This window comes from Nerophis lumbriciformis, linkage group LG34 (genome assembly GCF_033978685.3).
Source record: "Nerophis lumbriciformis linkage group LG34, RoL_Nlum_v2.1, whole genome shotgun sequence".
NCBI classification, from domain to species: Eukaryota; Metazoa; Chordata; class Actinopteri; order Syngnathiformes; family Syngnathidae; genus Nerophis; species Nerophis lumbriciformis.
This window is the reverse complement of record NC_084581.2, coordinates 21,596,004-21,611,816: the sequence shown is the minus strand read 5'-3', so window position 1 is coordinate 21,611,816 and position 15,813 is coordinate 21,596,004. Positions and strand designations below refer to the sequence as shown.

The 15,813-nt window shown below is 41.1% G+C and overlaps 1 protein-coding gene across 2 annotated transcripts; it reads left to right on the top strand.

Moving 5' to 3' along the window:
• The first annotated feature begins 3,720 nt into the window (after positions 1–3,720).
• LOC133576584 (uncharacterized) lies at positions 3,721–15,737 on the top strand. 2 transcript variants are annotated; one of them, XM_061929914.2, is made up of 6 exons: positions 3,721–3,875; positions 10,272–10,366; positions 10,445–10,570; positions 13,720–13,842; positions 13,919–14,044; positions 14,332–15,737. In XM_061929914.2, exons 2-6 carry the CDS (start codon positions 10,272–10,274, stop codon positions 14,420–14,422), a joined length of 561 nt encoding a protein of 186 aa, XP_061785898.2. In that variant the 5' UTR covers positions 3,721–3,875; the 3' UTR covers positions 14,423–15,737. The 2 variants fall into 2 exon arrangements, with proteins under 2 accessions (XP_061785898.2, XP_061785899.2); XM_061929915.2 differs by lacking the exon at positions 3,721–3,875 and adding an exon at positions 4,820–5,397.
• The last annotated feature ends 76 nt before the right edge of the window (positions 15,738–15,813 follow it).

Below are 15,813 nucleotides of genomic sequence, written 5' to 3'. Positions count from 1 at the left end.
GCAAACTCCACACAGAGAGATCCCGAGATTGAACTCAGGACTACTCGGGACCTTTGTACTGTGAGGCACATGCACTAACCCCTGTGCCACCGTATACCTTTATTTATAATATGCAACATTTACATACAAGCAAAGAATAATCAAAACAAGTACAGAAACAGTACAAAACAGCGCCAGGCATATAAAGCAACTAAAGTATATAATACAGTGTTTTTCAACCACCATACAGTCTGGTGTGCCGTGGGAGATTATGTCCATCCATCCATTTTCTTCCGCTTATCCGAGGTCGGGTCGCAGGGGCAGCAGCCTAAGCAGGGAAGCCCAAACCTCCCTCTCCCCAGCCACTTCGTCCAGCTCTTCCCTATGCACTCCTTTATGCTGTCAACCCATAACTAATTGTGCTGTTTTTCATATTGTTTCCGTACCTTTTCGTTCAAAATTAAATATTCATTGTTGTACTTTTTCATGGTTGTTATTCTTTAGTTAGGTTCCAGCACCCCCCACCCCCGACCTCGAGAGGGACAAGCGGTAGGAAAATGGATGGATGGAGTTCATACACAGTATTTTTCTTTTGTTTTGGGTTTTGGATTTTTATCAACTTTTATTAACATTATGCAACATTTACATACAAGCAAAGAATAATCAAAACAAGCAAAGAAACAGTACAAAACAGCACCAGGGGGTTGTTAACCCAATAAAGCAACTAAAGTATATAATACAGTGTTTTTCAACCACTGTGTCGTGCCGTGAGATACAATCTGGTGGGCCGTGAGAGATTATGTAATTTCACCTATTTGGGTTAAAAATATTTTTGACAAACCAGTAATTATAATCTGCAAATGTGCCGTTGTTGAGTGTCTGTGCTGTCTGGAGCTTGGCAGAGTAACCGTGTAATACTCTTCCATATCAGTAGGTGGCAGTAGGTAGCTAATTGCTTTGTAGATGTCGAGAACATGGTTTGTCGTGATCACAATATGCAGATGACAGAGGGAGGCAGTGTGCAGGTAAAAAGGTACCTAACGCTTAAACCAAAATTAAAAAAAATGCAAGTGCCGCTAAGAAAAGGCATTGAAGCTTAGGGATGGCTATGCAAAACGAAACTAAAACTGAACTGGTTGCAAAGTAAACAAAAACAGAATGCCGGACGACAGCAAAGACTTACAGCGTGTGGAGCAGACGGCGTCCACAAAGTACATACGAACATGACATGACAATCAACAATGTCCCCGCAAAGAAGGATAGCGACAACTTAAATAGCCTTGATTGCTAAAACAAAGCAGGTGCGGGGAATAGCGCTCAAGGAATACATGAAAATAGAGGAAAATACAGGAAAATACCAACAAAACAGGAAAAGCCATGAGTGCAAGACAAGAACTAAAACACTACACACAGGAGACACCAAATAACGCCAAATAAGTCACGGCGCGATGTGACAGTACTTTGAGACAAGAGCTATAGTCATGCATGTTTGGTTATGGTTTGAATTCTTATCCAACACTTGCTAGAACAACTTTTTATTGTCAATACCAGCTGCTGAGTTTCATTTTTTTAATGATTTCTGCTGGTGGTGTGCCTCCACATGTTTTCAATGAAAAAAATGTGCCTTGGCTCAAAAAAGGTTGAAAAACACTGATATAATACATACAATGTATTTTATCTAACCAACTATGGAATACATATAACAAAAGGGACAAGCGGTAGAAAATGGATGGATGGATAGATGCTTCTGTCAGCAGCTACAAAACCTGTATTTTCCTGTTGTTTTATGGAGCGCATACTGACCGAGTGACGTGTGTGGTCTAATATTGGATAATATTGTTTATTGTGGCGTGTTAGGCTGTCAAACCATAACTAATCGTGCTGTTTTTATATTGTTTTCGTACCTTTTCGTTCAAAATTAAATATACATTGTTGTACTTTTTCATGGTTGTTATTCTTTAGTTAGGTTCCAGCGCCCTCCCACCCCTCGACCTCGAGAGGGACAAGGGGTAGAAAAACGGATGGATGGAGTTCATACACAGTATTTATATATTTATTTTGGGGGATTTTTATAAACTTTTATTTATAATATGCAACATTTACATACAAGCAAATAATAATCAAAACAAGTACAGAAACAGTACAAAACAGCGCCAGGGGGTTGTAAACTCAATAAAGCAAATAAGTAGAATGCAGAATGTACAGTCGCGATCAAAAGTTTACATACACTTGTAAAGAACATAATGTCATGGCTGTCTTGAGTTTCCAATCATTTCTACAACTCTTATTTTTTTGAGATAGAGTGATTAGAGCACACACTTGTTGGTCATAAAAAACATTCATGAAGTTTGGTTCTTTTATGAATTTATTATGGGTCTACTGAATGTGTGACCAAATGTGCTGGGTCAAAAGTATAGACTTAGACTTAGACAAACTTTAATGATCCACAAGGGAAATTGTTCAACACAGTAGCTCAGTTACAATGATGGAAAGTGTAAGGATGGAAAGGACAATGCAGGTATAAATAGACTACGGTAATATAGCGATAAAAAAAATCCAACATATATATGAATATATACATAATATGTGTACAGAATAATATATATACAGATATATTACATTATGTCTATAACATATATACAATATATACCATTGACCATGTACAATATTACAGTATATACAGTATATGTGACAGCAGCAGCATAAAATATACATACAACATACAACATACAGCAATGTTAATATTTGGTTACATGTCCCTTGGCAAGTTTCACTGCAATAGCTTTTGGTAGCCATCCGCAAGATTCTGGCAAGCGTCTGGTTGAATTTTTGACCACTCCTCTTGACAAAATTGGTGCAATTCAGCATACCAAATTGGTTGGTTTTCTGACATGGACTTGTTTCTTCAGCATTGTCCGCACGTTTAAGTCAGGACTTTGGGAAAGCCATTCTAAAACCTTAATTCTAGCCTGATATAGCCATTCCTTTACCACTTTTGACGTGTGTTTGGGGTCATTGCCCTGTCGGAACACCCAACTGCGCCCAAGACTCAACATAAGGGCTGATGATTTTAGGTTGTCCTGAAGAATTTGGAGGTAATCCTCCTTTTTCATTGTCCCATTTAAAGCACCAGTTCCATTGGCAGCAAAACAGGCCCAGAGCATACTACCACTACCATGCTTGACGGTAGGGTTGGTGTTCCTAGGATTAAAGGCCTCACCTTTTCTCCTCCAAACATTTTGCTGGGTGTTGTAGCCAAACAGCTCAAGTTTTGTATATAAGTAGCAAAGTGTAAAGCCACGGGCTCACAAAAGTTCCGTAAATAATCCAAATTTGGAGCACAGCATCATAGTTTTCACAGCTTTTTGGTAGTTACAGGTAGAAAGCGTTTTAAAGTAAAGTTCTAATTATTTTATAAAGGCACAAAAAACAGGTCGGGTACTGAGAAACTTACATTTATGAATATACAACTTAGCCAATAGTATAATGAGGTTGCACAGGTAAAATTACTTTTTAATTTTTTTTCATACTGTGTATATCCAAATAGCACATCTTTAAAACAAAGCACACATTTGTCATGAATATTGTCCAGGTTCATACAGAGTATTGGTAATTAAACTCGCCTTGCGTTTGACGACTACTAATTGTGCTCCAATCACAATGCAGAGTCACCAAAACAGGAAGTACGTGTTTTAAAGCTTATCCAATCACGTTTAAGAATACTGCTTGGTGGGCGTGACAGTTCCTCTAACAAACGTACACATTTCAAAGCGTACTAGTGTGACACAACGTTAAAAGGTCTAAACCGGAAGCCGAGAGCATAATATATTTTTCTAGAATTAATTTTTCAATATCGATATTGTTGTGTCTCCCGCGTCTATTTGGCAACCATTACGGTAAGTCGTTTCGTCTCTGTTAAACGAACAGCCGCCTAAAACTGCTTAATACAAATCAATTTCAATGGTTATACACGTTTGAGTCACGGTTCTAACAATAACTTAACGTACCAAACGTTCAGTCGACGTTTAAATGCAAAAATTGCTAGTTGTTTTGGAAAGAAGCTGTCTGTTTGGTGTTGCTCTGCCCAGGAATTAGACGGGTCCGCCTCATGTTAAAATCAAATGTGCGTCCTTTTTGCCAGCGTTGCTTTATAACCATATGCAATCTATACTTACGTCCGTGTTTAATCTAATGCTCTCCTTGATTTACCAGCAGTAAGTAAGCAGTACGTCAAATACAACATGGAATGTGTTTACCTGTTTGTGATTAGCTTTGCCTTATTAATACATAGTTTTCACGCCCGACTGATTTCCCATGATGCTCCGCGCGATCCGCCATTTTGAAAGGCAAGCGCACCGGTACAACATCAGCAAATTCATATATACGAACCCGTTCACAAACGTATGCATAATGGCCGAGAAACCAGCAAAATAGAAGTATAAAGAAGGCTTGGACAACCAGACGTTGGAAAGATACAACCAGAAGACACAATGCATAGGCGTTGACCCGTACGAAGTGCCGAAACAAAGTTTCACGTATGACCACAAATGCCTCCCGGCCATAACGTACATAGACATTTTGAACTACCTCGTCAATTACACCAGTGCCTATACAATGGAGGAATTGAGGGCATTCAAGTCTCTGGAGGCGTACAACCAGTTTATTAACGGATGGGTCAGCGACGTTAAAAGCATGACTGCAAACGAGAAAGTGCTTGTAGTGGGCAGGGTATGTATATATAACGTACATTAAAACCATGTGTTTAGCGAGGACACGTCGGACTCCTTAGGATCTCTAATGTATCTAACTTATGACAAGGTTGATACCTAAATATTTTATCCATTGAGATCTACAACTCATTTCGTGTACAAGCAACCTGGGCTGAGATGGGCGCTATATATCCTGAGGGGGGGGGGGCTTTCGCTTTCGTGGTCCATCCCATAAAGGGCTTCGAGAATAGCAAATTGACAAAAAAATAAACAATACATCGTTCTAAAATGTTTAATAAACAGATTGAGACGTAATCCTACCTGTTACAAAGTGATCAGAACATATTTTGGAATGTTGAGATGGCTCCTCTTTCCTGTTGATGCTTGCCAACCACAAGCGTCGTCTCTCCTCGCTGATTTTCCTTGTCTGTTCTCCTTCGTTGTGTCTAATTTTAGGAATACTGAAAAATCCTCGCTGCACTGATCCATCCCGTCGATTTGTACATCCATTCACCCAACAGGAAATAACCATTATGCGCCTTTCACCAGTGTTTGCTCGAAGCTATTGTCAATAATCGTGAAGCGTGTCAACTAGGCCAGGTGTGTTTTGTTTGCCTCCCAAGATGGCGGATGACCCGGGATAACCCGGATGTGTGACGTCACGTAAACACCATGTATAGTTTCATAACAGCACGTCTGCTGGTAGAAGGCAAGTATTACACATGTAACGGGTCTCTTTATTTATTCCATTTAGAATGGCGCAGCCTTGGGAAATACACATCTTGAGAAAGCAGATCAATGACAATGCATTGCAATTAACATCTCTCTGCAACGTCTGCTGAATGTTGTGAAAACGACTCGAATTAACACCTAACAATGATGCACACTCAGTGAAAAGTTTACCGGGATCCTTATTTTGTTTAATTGGGCCTTACATAGATTTCACAGCTTCTAAATTTGTTTTAATCTTTCACCTCCATTCCCAGAATCAACAATGCGGTCAAATGTATCATGCTGAATTTGTCAGCTTTTGCATGGGATTCATGCTTCTGACAACTGAGTGACATTTGAACACTGCATCAATGATCAGAAGCTGGTCATGCGATTTAGATCAGATTTCACGGAGTCTTGCAAAACAATTGTGTGAGTGTAACAGATGCCAGGTAGTGTAGATGTGCGATATAAGTACATTGTGTAAACCTTGGACCGGGGTGGTGGTTCCTCTCTTTAAAAAGGGGAACCGGAGGGTGTGTTCTAACTATCGTGGGATCACACTCCTCAGCCTTCCCGGTAAGGTCTATTCAGGTGTACTGGAGAGGAGGCTACGCCGGATAGTCGAACCTCGGATTCAGGAGGAACAGTGTGGTTTTCGTCCTGGTCGTGGAACTGTGGACCAGCTCTATACTCTCGGCAGGGTCCTTGAGGGTGCATGGGAGTTTGCCCAACCAGTCTACATGTGCTTTGTGGACTTGGAGAAGGCATTCGACCGTGTCCCTCGGGAAGTCCTGTGGGGAGTGCTCAGAGAGTATGGGGTTTCGGACTGTCTGATTGTGGCGGTCCGCTCCCTGTATGATCAGTGTCAGAGCTTGGTTCGCATTGCCGGCAGTAAGTCGGACACGTTTCCGGTGAGGGTTGGACTCCGCCAAGGCTGCCCTTTGTCACCGATTCTGTTCATAACTTTTATGGACAGAATTTCTAGGCGCAGTCAAGGCGTTGAGGGGATCCGGTTTGGTGGCTGCAGGATTAGGTCTCTGCTTTTTGCAGATGATTTGGTCCTGATGGCTTCATCTGGCCAGGATCTTCAGCTCTCACTGGATCGGTTCGCAGCTGAGTGTGAAGCGACTGGGATGAGAATCAGCACCTCCAAGTCCAAGTCCATGGTTCTCGCCCGGAAAAGGGTGGAGTGCCATCTCCGGGTTGGGGAGGAGATCTTGCCCCAAGTGGAGGAGTTCAAGTACCTCGGAGTCTTGTTCACGAGTGAGGGAAGAGTGGATCGTGAGATCGACAGGCGGATCGGTGCGGCGTCTTCAGTAATGCGGACGCTGTATCGATCCGTTGTGGTGAAGAAGGAGCTGAGCCGGAAGGCAAAGCTCTCAATTTACCGGTCGATCTACGTTCCCATCCTCACCTATGGTCATGAGCTTTGGGTTATGACCGAAAGGACAAGATCACGGGTACAAGCGGCCGAAATGAGTTTCCTCCGCCGGGTGGCGGGGCTCTCCCTTAGAGATAGGGTGAGAAGCTCTGTCATCCGGGGGGAGCTCAAAGTAAAGCCGCTGCTCCTCCGCATCGAGAGGAGCCAGATGAGGTGGTTCGGGCATCTGGTCAGGATGCCACCCGAGCGCCTCCCTAAGGAGGTGTTTAGGGCATGTCCGACCGGTAGGAGGCCACGAGGAAGACCCAGGACACGTTGGGAAGACTATGTCTCCCGGCTGGCCTGGGAACGCCTCGGGATCCCCCGGGAGGAGCTGGACGAAGTGGCTGGGGAGAGGGAAGTCTGGGCTTCCCTGCTTAGGCTGCTGCCCCCGCGACCCGACCTCGGATAAGCGGAAGAAGATGGATGGATGGATGGATGTGTAAACCTCACTCCTCGATGCCTTAAGAGTAGAGGTGTCCGATAATGGCTGTTTTGCCGATATCCGATATTCCGATATTGTCCAACTCTTAACTACCGATACCGATATATACAGTTGTGGAATTAACACATTATTATGCCTAATTTTGTTGTGATGCCCCGCTGGATGCATTAAACAATGTAACAAGGTTTTCAAAAATAAATCCAACTCAAGTTATGGAAAAAAATGCCGTATTTATTATTGAAGTCACAAAGTGCATTATTTTTTTTAACATTCCTCAAAACAGCAGCTTGGAATTTGGGACATGCTCTCCCTGAGAGCATGAGGAGGTGGGCGGGGTGGGGGTTAGCGGGTAGCGGTGGGTGTATATTGTAGCGTCCCAGAAGAGTTAGTTAGTGCTGCAAGGGGTTCTGGGTATTTGTTCTGTTGTGTTACGGTGCGAATGTTCTCTCGAAATGTGTTTGTCATTCTTGTTTGGTGTGGGTTCACAGTGTGGCGCATATTTGTAACAGTGTTAAAGTTGTTTATACGGCCACCCTCAGTGTGACCTGTATGGCTGTTGACCAAGTATGCCTTGCATTCACTTGTGTGTGTGAAAAGCTGTAGATATTATGTGATTGGGCCGTCACGCAAAGGCAGTGCCTTTAAGGTTTATTGGCGCTCTGTACTTCTCCCTATGTCCGTGTACCACTCCGTACAGTGGCGTTTTAAAAAGTCATACATTTTACTTTTTGAAACGGATACCGATAATTTCCGATATTACATTTTAAAGCATTTATCGGCCGATAATATCGGCAGTCCGATATTATCGGACATCTCTACTTAAGAGTGGTGCTGGACAATGACTTGACCGCTTGTGGCTTTTAGCTCATTGGCAAGTGCTACTCGATTTAAAGGGGCCACATAATGATTTTTTTCTCTACATTTAAAACTATTCCTTGTCTACATAACATGTAACGGTGGTTCTTTGGTCAACATTTTGCAACGATTATGTTTGTTTAGGTGTGCTGTTTTGTATTTATGTGACGCTTCAACAACATCTTCTCCCCGCCCGCCATCTTTGTTGTAGATTTTAGCGCTTCCTTAACGACCCTTTTGACAGATTTAGGTGAGAACTACGCACTACTTTGTATTAGAAATGGCAATAGCGAGGATGCATGTCCATATACGAGCCAGTCTGCCCCACAACAAGACGATAGCGAAAAATGAGCTTCTTGACTACAGTGTTGGACTGTAGCAAAGCACTCTGGGCAAATGTACACTATATATGGATAGGATAATCCGCTGATGTCACCAATGGGAAAAAGGTCACTAATGGGGCATACGGATCATTTAGCGGGAGTATGAAGAAAGACGTATAAATATCGCCGCAAATCATCAAGTTGTTAAATTTGATTTTTCGAATATTAAAGCATTAAAAAGCATTACATTCGATTTCCAGAGGCATTAAAAAATGTATACAATTGTAGGTCTGGGCTGATAAGAAGTCAATCAATCGAACGATGATTGAAAATGAACTCCATAACTTTTCCTTCATAGATAAATTGGTACGTCTCTGTCTCTCTTTCTGTTCTTTGGCTCTGGCTTTCAAACTGGATACAAGAGGTCTCACTCTGTGCATCGCATTCAGCACCTGAGCATGTTTATTCGACAGTAGAATCACATGAACAGAGTGAGCCTCTTATCGGCTATCCACAATTTTTGTTTCGGTACGAGCAGGCGGGACCTAGAAAATACAAGTAAACATGTAACTAAACATGTTTTCAAAATATGTACTGTATTTTCAGGGCTATAAGGCGCACTTTTTTTCCTCAAAACTCGACAGTGCGCCTTATAACCCAGTGCGCTTAATGTACGGAATTATTCTGGTTTTGCTTACCGACCTCGAGTAATTTTTTTTGGTACATGATGTAATGATAAGTGTGACCAGTAGATGGCAGTCAAACATAAGGGATACGTGTCGATTGCACTTTGATGGCAATATGACTCAACACCAACATTTTATATGTTCCATTGAAAATATAGAACATTACACACGGCGCTCAAAAATCCATCAAAATGTTTTAGTACGACTTTGGTAAGCTATGAAGCCGCACCGCTTGATGGATTGTCGACGCATTAAACATACAAGTATTTTATGGTGTGTGTATAAGGTAAGACATATTATCTGGCGTTTTGTTTCACAATATTATGCAAAACCAACTTTTCTTACCTTCTGGTACCTTCTGATCTGTATTTGGGATCTGCATAAATTCGGAAAAATTGTGCGCGTCCGCTTTTGTAGTCCGTGCCGACACCGTAGTCGATAAGCTTCTTCTTTTTCTCTATCTTCTTGTTATGGGACATTCATCCTCCGCCGTTGTAGTGTAAAGTTCCTACTTGTAACTGTCAGTAAACTCGCCATGAAAGTGCAGTTCCCCTTTAATTGTCAGGGAGGGAGGCCTACCAACGCTCACATGGTCGAGCCACACTGGCTGGCCTCCGTTATGCAGGCCTATACAACTAATGGAAAAAACATTGTTATTCACAATTTATTTTGATTATATAAACATTTCATCATTTTGATTGAAAGTACAGTGGGATGATTGACAGGCGGAACCTTTTACTTGGCTAACTATGGCTGATGAACTCCAAACACCGAATGCTTGGAATGGTACATCCTTTGAACCTTCTCAATTCAATCAATCAGTTTTGTCTATACAGACAATTGTAAGCGTTTGACTATATACACTAACTGTATTGCAGTCGGACATGGGCATTAAATTTGGCAATAAAAAGCACTAAATTATATGAGCTGATACCTGGAAAAGAGATCTCTGATCTCAATGGGATTTTAACCTGGTTAAATAAAGGCTAAATAAATAAATAAAAACCTGCAGAAACCCTCCAATGGGTAAGAAAAGTTGGTTTTGTATAACAGGGCCCCTTTTACTCTCGATGACCACTGTTAAATTAGCATTGTGTTTGTCAGTTGAATGTACAGTATGTGAATGTTGACTCATTTCAGATGGATGGAGACACTAAAGAGAAGGTGACGGACATCTCTAAGACAACTCGTAAGGGGGAGTCTGAGAGGCGAACCTTTACAGAAAACAAATTCAGGTCAGTGGAATGGTCCTCTCTCAGCATTTGAGTCTTTGCGCCATGACAGACTGAGTCCCATGACGCTTGATTACGCAGAGGTCGAGATTTCCGAGGCCGTGGTCGAATGGGTTCTATGAGCCGAGGTGGTGGACGGGGCACGATGAAAGTCATCGGTACACCTTTTCACTGGAGGGGTGCGATGAACGGCTTTTCCCCCATGAGGTATTGTAGTATTAACTTTGCTTCCAAACAGTAAATCACTGGAGCTTGAGTAGGTATTTTAACTGTATTATACAGTGATTACCTTCTTTTTACGCTCGTATGACATTTAAAAAAAGTAGTCATTCTCCAGTCCACAAACATAGGTGGTTGATTTAACAGGAGCAGGGCCGCCCATCTCTATACACATATCATGCACTCTGCGTAGGGACGCCAATCTCTGAGGGGCCTTGTTTTACACAAAGAAGCACATGTAACATTTCAAATAACGAGTGAGAGTGTGCTTCCTATAAAATTTGACCACTAACGGATTACTGCTTTGTCACCGATTTGAAAATAATGCCCAATTTCGCCACGTTTCAACACTGACGCCCGTGGTGGTCAGTGTTAGTGCTGGTCTTGTAAGACAGTCGTACTGGGTTCCATCATACGTCGGATTTAGGAAGAGTTACAAATTAATGTTTTAATTATGTTAAAGGGGAACTGCATTTTTTGAATTTTGCCGTATCATTCACAATTCGTATGTAAAACAAGCACACATTTTTCTTTTTTTATGCATTCTGACTAGTAAATAAATGCGCACAAAATTCTGCTTACAATGGAATCAATAGGCGTTAGGGCTGGGCAATCGCGATTGTTAAATCACGATTATTTTGAGTTCAATTACAGTGATCAGCTGTTAGTATTTTTACCTCATTTTAAGCATACAGCGGCAAATCACGATTATTTTGAGTTCAATTACAGTGATCAGCTGTTAGTATTTTTACCTCATTTTAAGCATACAGCGGCACAGTAATTTCAAAAACGCATCACAACGTTCACATTTGTCCTTCAACAACAACGACACGGATTTCTCACTGCAGACTTCATGAGAGCCAACAAACATAATAAAACATCACTTTCAGTGCAATGTCTGCTCTCATTAGGATGCAGACAATTAGAATGTTCACCTATTCTCATTTAGATGAAGAATGACTCATAATCTTTGTGAATTAAAAAGGCGGGTGCAACCAAGCGTCTTTTCGTGGCTTTCTTGCCATTTCCGGGTCTAAGTTGGCTGTCAGTGTATAAACTTCTCAGTTTATGTCCACATTATATTACTTTCAAGATGAGAGGCATGATTCATAATCAAGTGTTAACTTTCACCTGCTCAGAGGAAAGAAAGCAGCTCACCAGCAAATGATATCACTATAGCGGCATAAGGAAGTTGCCTCTCTCGGATTAATGCACTGCTAAATGTAGGTCCTTAACATTAGCGCTTATAGTAAAAATATCACTGATAGATCGTTAATTTTCAGGTCTTGTATTGTTGGCACTTTTTGGATGGTTATTTATTGGGTTTTATTGTCTGAAAAGACGCAATAGATGCAATGACGTCATGGCTCCCATTTACTCCATTGTAAGCAGACGTTTATTTACGAGTTGGAATGCATTCAAAACATGTATTGTTGTCTCTCATAAGGATTGTAAATTACAGGCAAAATTAAAATGGTAAATGTGTTATACTTGCATAGCGCTTTTCTACCTTCAAAGTATGCAAATGGCTTTGACACTATTTCCACATTCACACATTCACACACTGATGTTGAGTTGTCATGCAAGGCCCTAACCATGATCCATCGGGAGCAAGGGTGAAGTATCTTGCTCAAGGACACAGCGGACGTGACTAGAATGGCAGAAAAAATAAGTGTTGTTCCCCTTTACAGTTGTTATTTTCAAATTATATGCTATATATAATATTCAAATTATATTTGTACAAATAAGATTAAGTGTGATTAAAAAAATTTCAAAAAATATATTCACATGATTAAACAAGTGGGAACATTTTTTGTAATAAAATTCTGCTTAGGGCACCAATTTAGCCTGGGGCTGCCCTGAACAGGAGAGACAACTCACCCACTTTTCTTCTGAGGGGTCATGGTTAGCGTTTGGCTTGGCAGCTTCCGCCATCAGTGTGTGAATGGGTGTATGAATGATTGTGTGAATGTGACGTAAAATGGAAAACGCTTTGGGTATCATGGTTTTATAGTAAAGCGCTTAATAAATACAAACAACAGTCAAAGAGTGTCAATAACAGGAGTTCTCAAGCTTTTTACATCAACTACCGTCTCCAAAATATTTCACTTTGCAACTACGACCGTTTTTGCTACTTCCATTTACAATTTTGGTTTAGTTTCAAATGTGTGGCGTAGACTCACAGGGAATTGGTTTGTATTGTATGAGGTTAATTTCAGCTAAACTTTGGTTAATATTATAATTATTTCATAATGTACAGGCCTAAAAAAATTGTCCAGAATTTTTTTTAATTTATCTCTGGTGTAACTGATTAAATTGAGAATGGATCCCACGTATGAACAGTGGTACTCGCAACACAGTTTAAGAATTAATGGTCAACATCATAGGCGCCCATCTACATTTCTGCCAGTGGGTTGTGTGTGTGTGTGTGTGTGTGTGTGTGTGTGTGTGTGTGTGTGTGTGTGTGTGTGTGTGTGTGTGTGTGTGTGTGTGTGTGTGTGTGTGTGTGTGTGTGTGTGTGTGTGTGTGTGTGTGTGTGTGTGTGTGTGTGTGTGTGTGTGTGTGTGTTAAAAAAAAAAAAATAGACGTTCAGCGAAGTTAATATCCCATATGATTTGGGGCTTTAGTATTTTGTAAAACGGACCAAATTCGCCACAAAATGAACTACAAGAAGATTGATTTTTCAAAAATGATTTTAAAGATCGAAAGTTGCCATCAATCCCACGTGGGTGCTCGGCATTGTCCGTGGGTGCTCGGGCCCCGAAGCACCCACAGGATCGGCGCCTATGGTCAACATAACAAGAGCGTTGCTGGCTAATAAGCAGTGAGCAGTGCACAGACACACCAACGTGAGGGGGGATTGTCCTGCCAACAAACAGATTGTTTATTTAAAGGACTTGTCCAGGGTGTACCCTGCCTTCTGCCCAAGTTCAGCTGGGATATGCTCCAGCCCGCCTGCAATTCCAAGAGGGAAAAGTGGTAGAAAATTGATGGATGGAGACAGCGGTCAAAGATGATCTAATATCAGAAGTTCCACAATAATTAGCTTTTGAATGTATGGATTATACTGACTACTTGTGTCGTATGAGGTGAGTTAAACATGTTTGTTGTTGCCTGATATGTCCTATTATTTGCAGAGGAATGGGGAGAATGCGACCCTACCCTGAACTCAGAGGTCATCGAGGTAGGCATGGACCAATAGGCATGCCTCCTCTGCCTCCCCCCATGCACTTTAGAGGACCCTTCCCGCCCATGCCCAGGTAGCCTTATCATACCAAGACCTAAATGGCCACAAACTGAAGAGGAAGTTCATGTCCTGCTTGTGTCGACCTGTAGACACGGCCCTCCTCCACTGCCGCCTCCAGGCCACCTGGCTTTTAGAGGGCGTCTTCCACACCCCAGAGGCCGTGGCATGCCTTTCCCCGGCCCCCCTCGTCACTTCCACCCCAGAGGTCCAAGAGGGTAAGTATTGAATGGGTGAGTGAGAAGAATACCACTTTGCTACACAGCTTTTTCCCATTTCATTATTGTAGCTTAGCTTCTACCTCTATCCTACGCTTTTTAATTGTTTTTTTTTTTGTTTTAATTATTGATAAAGAAGATTCCTCCATTCAAACTAGTGCATGTAATAATATAAACAAGTTCCAGTTTGAAATAATAATCTTGGAGACCACTTGAATTGGCTGCTCTTATCAGAGAGTGCCTCCTACTGGTAAGGATCCAATGTGTAATCGTATCCTTCTGCACAGCTACCACAATGGACCAGTGTATCCTCCGCCTCATCCTCCACATGGCAGAGGACAGAGGTGGCCGGGGCCCCCTGCTAGCCGCCACTTTTAATACAGCCTGTTCTAGAAACAGCACAAAAGACCACTTCCTATTCAAAAAAGGTGAAAACCTCATTGCTTTACAAAGAAAAAAATGTTTGATATATATATATTTTTTTTTTACACATGAGTGAGTAATGCCTCACATCTTATTAATGTAATGTGATGCACACGTTTTAACCTTCCTTCTGTTACCTAGATATAGTTTTTTTTGGTAACAACCTCACCAAGCTGTTTCCACTTGTTTAGTATTCATATATAATGTTATTGTGCAACTATTTAACAAATATTACTGTTTGGAACATGAATGTTTGTCTTTAACACAGTGCTGAGTAGTGTTAAACAAATAGTGATTACATTATCTTTTTTTTCTGGAATGAAAAGGTTTGTTCCACTGTAATTAACGACACAACTTTTGTCAACTTAGTAGAAAAAAGAAATAAAGTAAAATAAATAAAAAGAAAAAACTTCTCCCTTTTTTTGTTTATTCACTAATAAATCTTGAGTTGTCAGCACATTTTCATAACCGAATATATGTAATTTTCAGTGTGTAGATTACACTAGAGCTTAGCATAATAGTTTCAGAATATTGTGTATGTGACATGCATTATTGCGTTTAATGAACTAATAGTAATATATTAGTAGCTATTGTAATGTTATTTTAGGCTTACTGGGAAACAAAACCTTTTACATGAATAAATTAGTGATTTCTAAAAAAAGTACAGTCAATACATATTCATCTACACCAAAATGTTTAGTTTTTTTTAAACTAATCTTATTGACACTCTTGCCTTAATGTACATGAAGTTTATGCATACCGGTAATATGCTTTATTTTGCTGCAAACACTGCACATAGGTGTGCTAATTACAAAATTAAAAAGTTTATTTTGGAAATGTAGGACAACCAGCTGCTGCAATCTTTCCCTATGCACCCTTTTCCATCTTTGTACACATTTTCCATGCTGCCCCTTTGGTCCTTCCTCCCTGCACTTGCTGCTAATGACTGTTGTCTCCTGAAAGGGGGGTAGCACACAGTAGTTAACCTCCCCCAGTCCTGGGAACACAGGCCTTTTTCCCCTACAGCTCTCCAACTGCAACGTGAGGCCTGAGGTGCAGCCTTCACATGCAAGGGTGAGTCTCCCCTCGTACTGTATTTCCTCCAGTAATGGCCAATCTTAAATTATATGCAGGGCAGTAAACGTTACAACAATGGCTAACACATGCAGGGTATGTGTTTTAAGCTAAACAGTTAACACTGGAATTTCAAGAGAAAGTAAATAAAATAATCAATAACCCCACCTGGCCTTTCTTTGAGGAAATACGGTATGTATGTGTTGATTATTAGTACACAGGACTGCATATAATTTGAATGACTTAATAAAATATTGCCAAGAACCCATGTG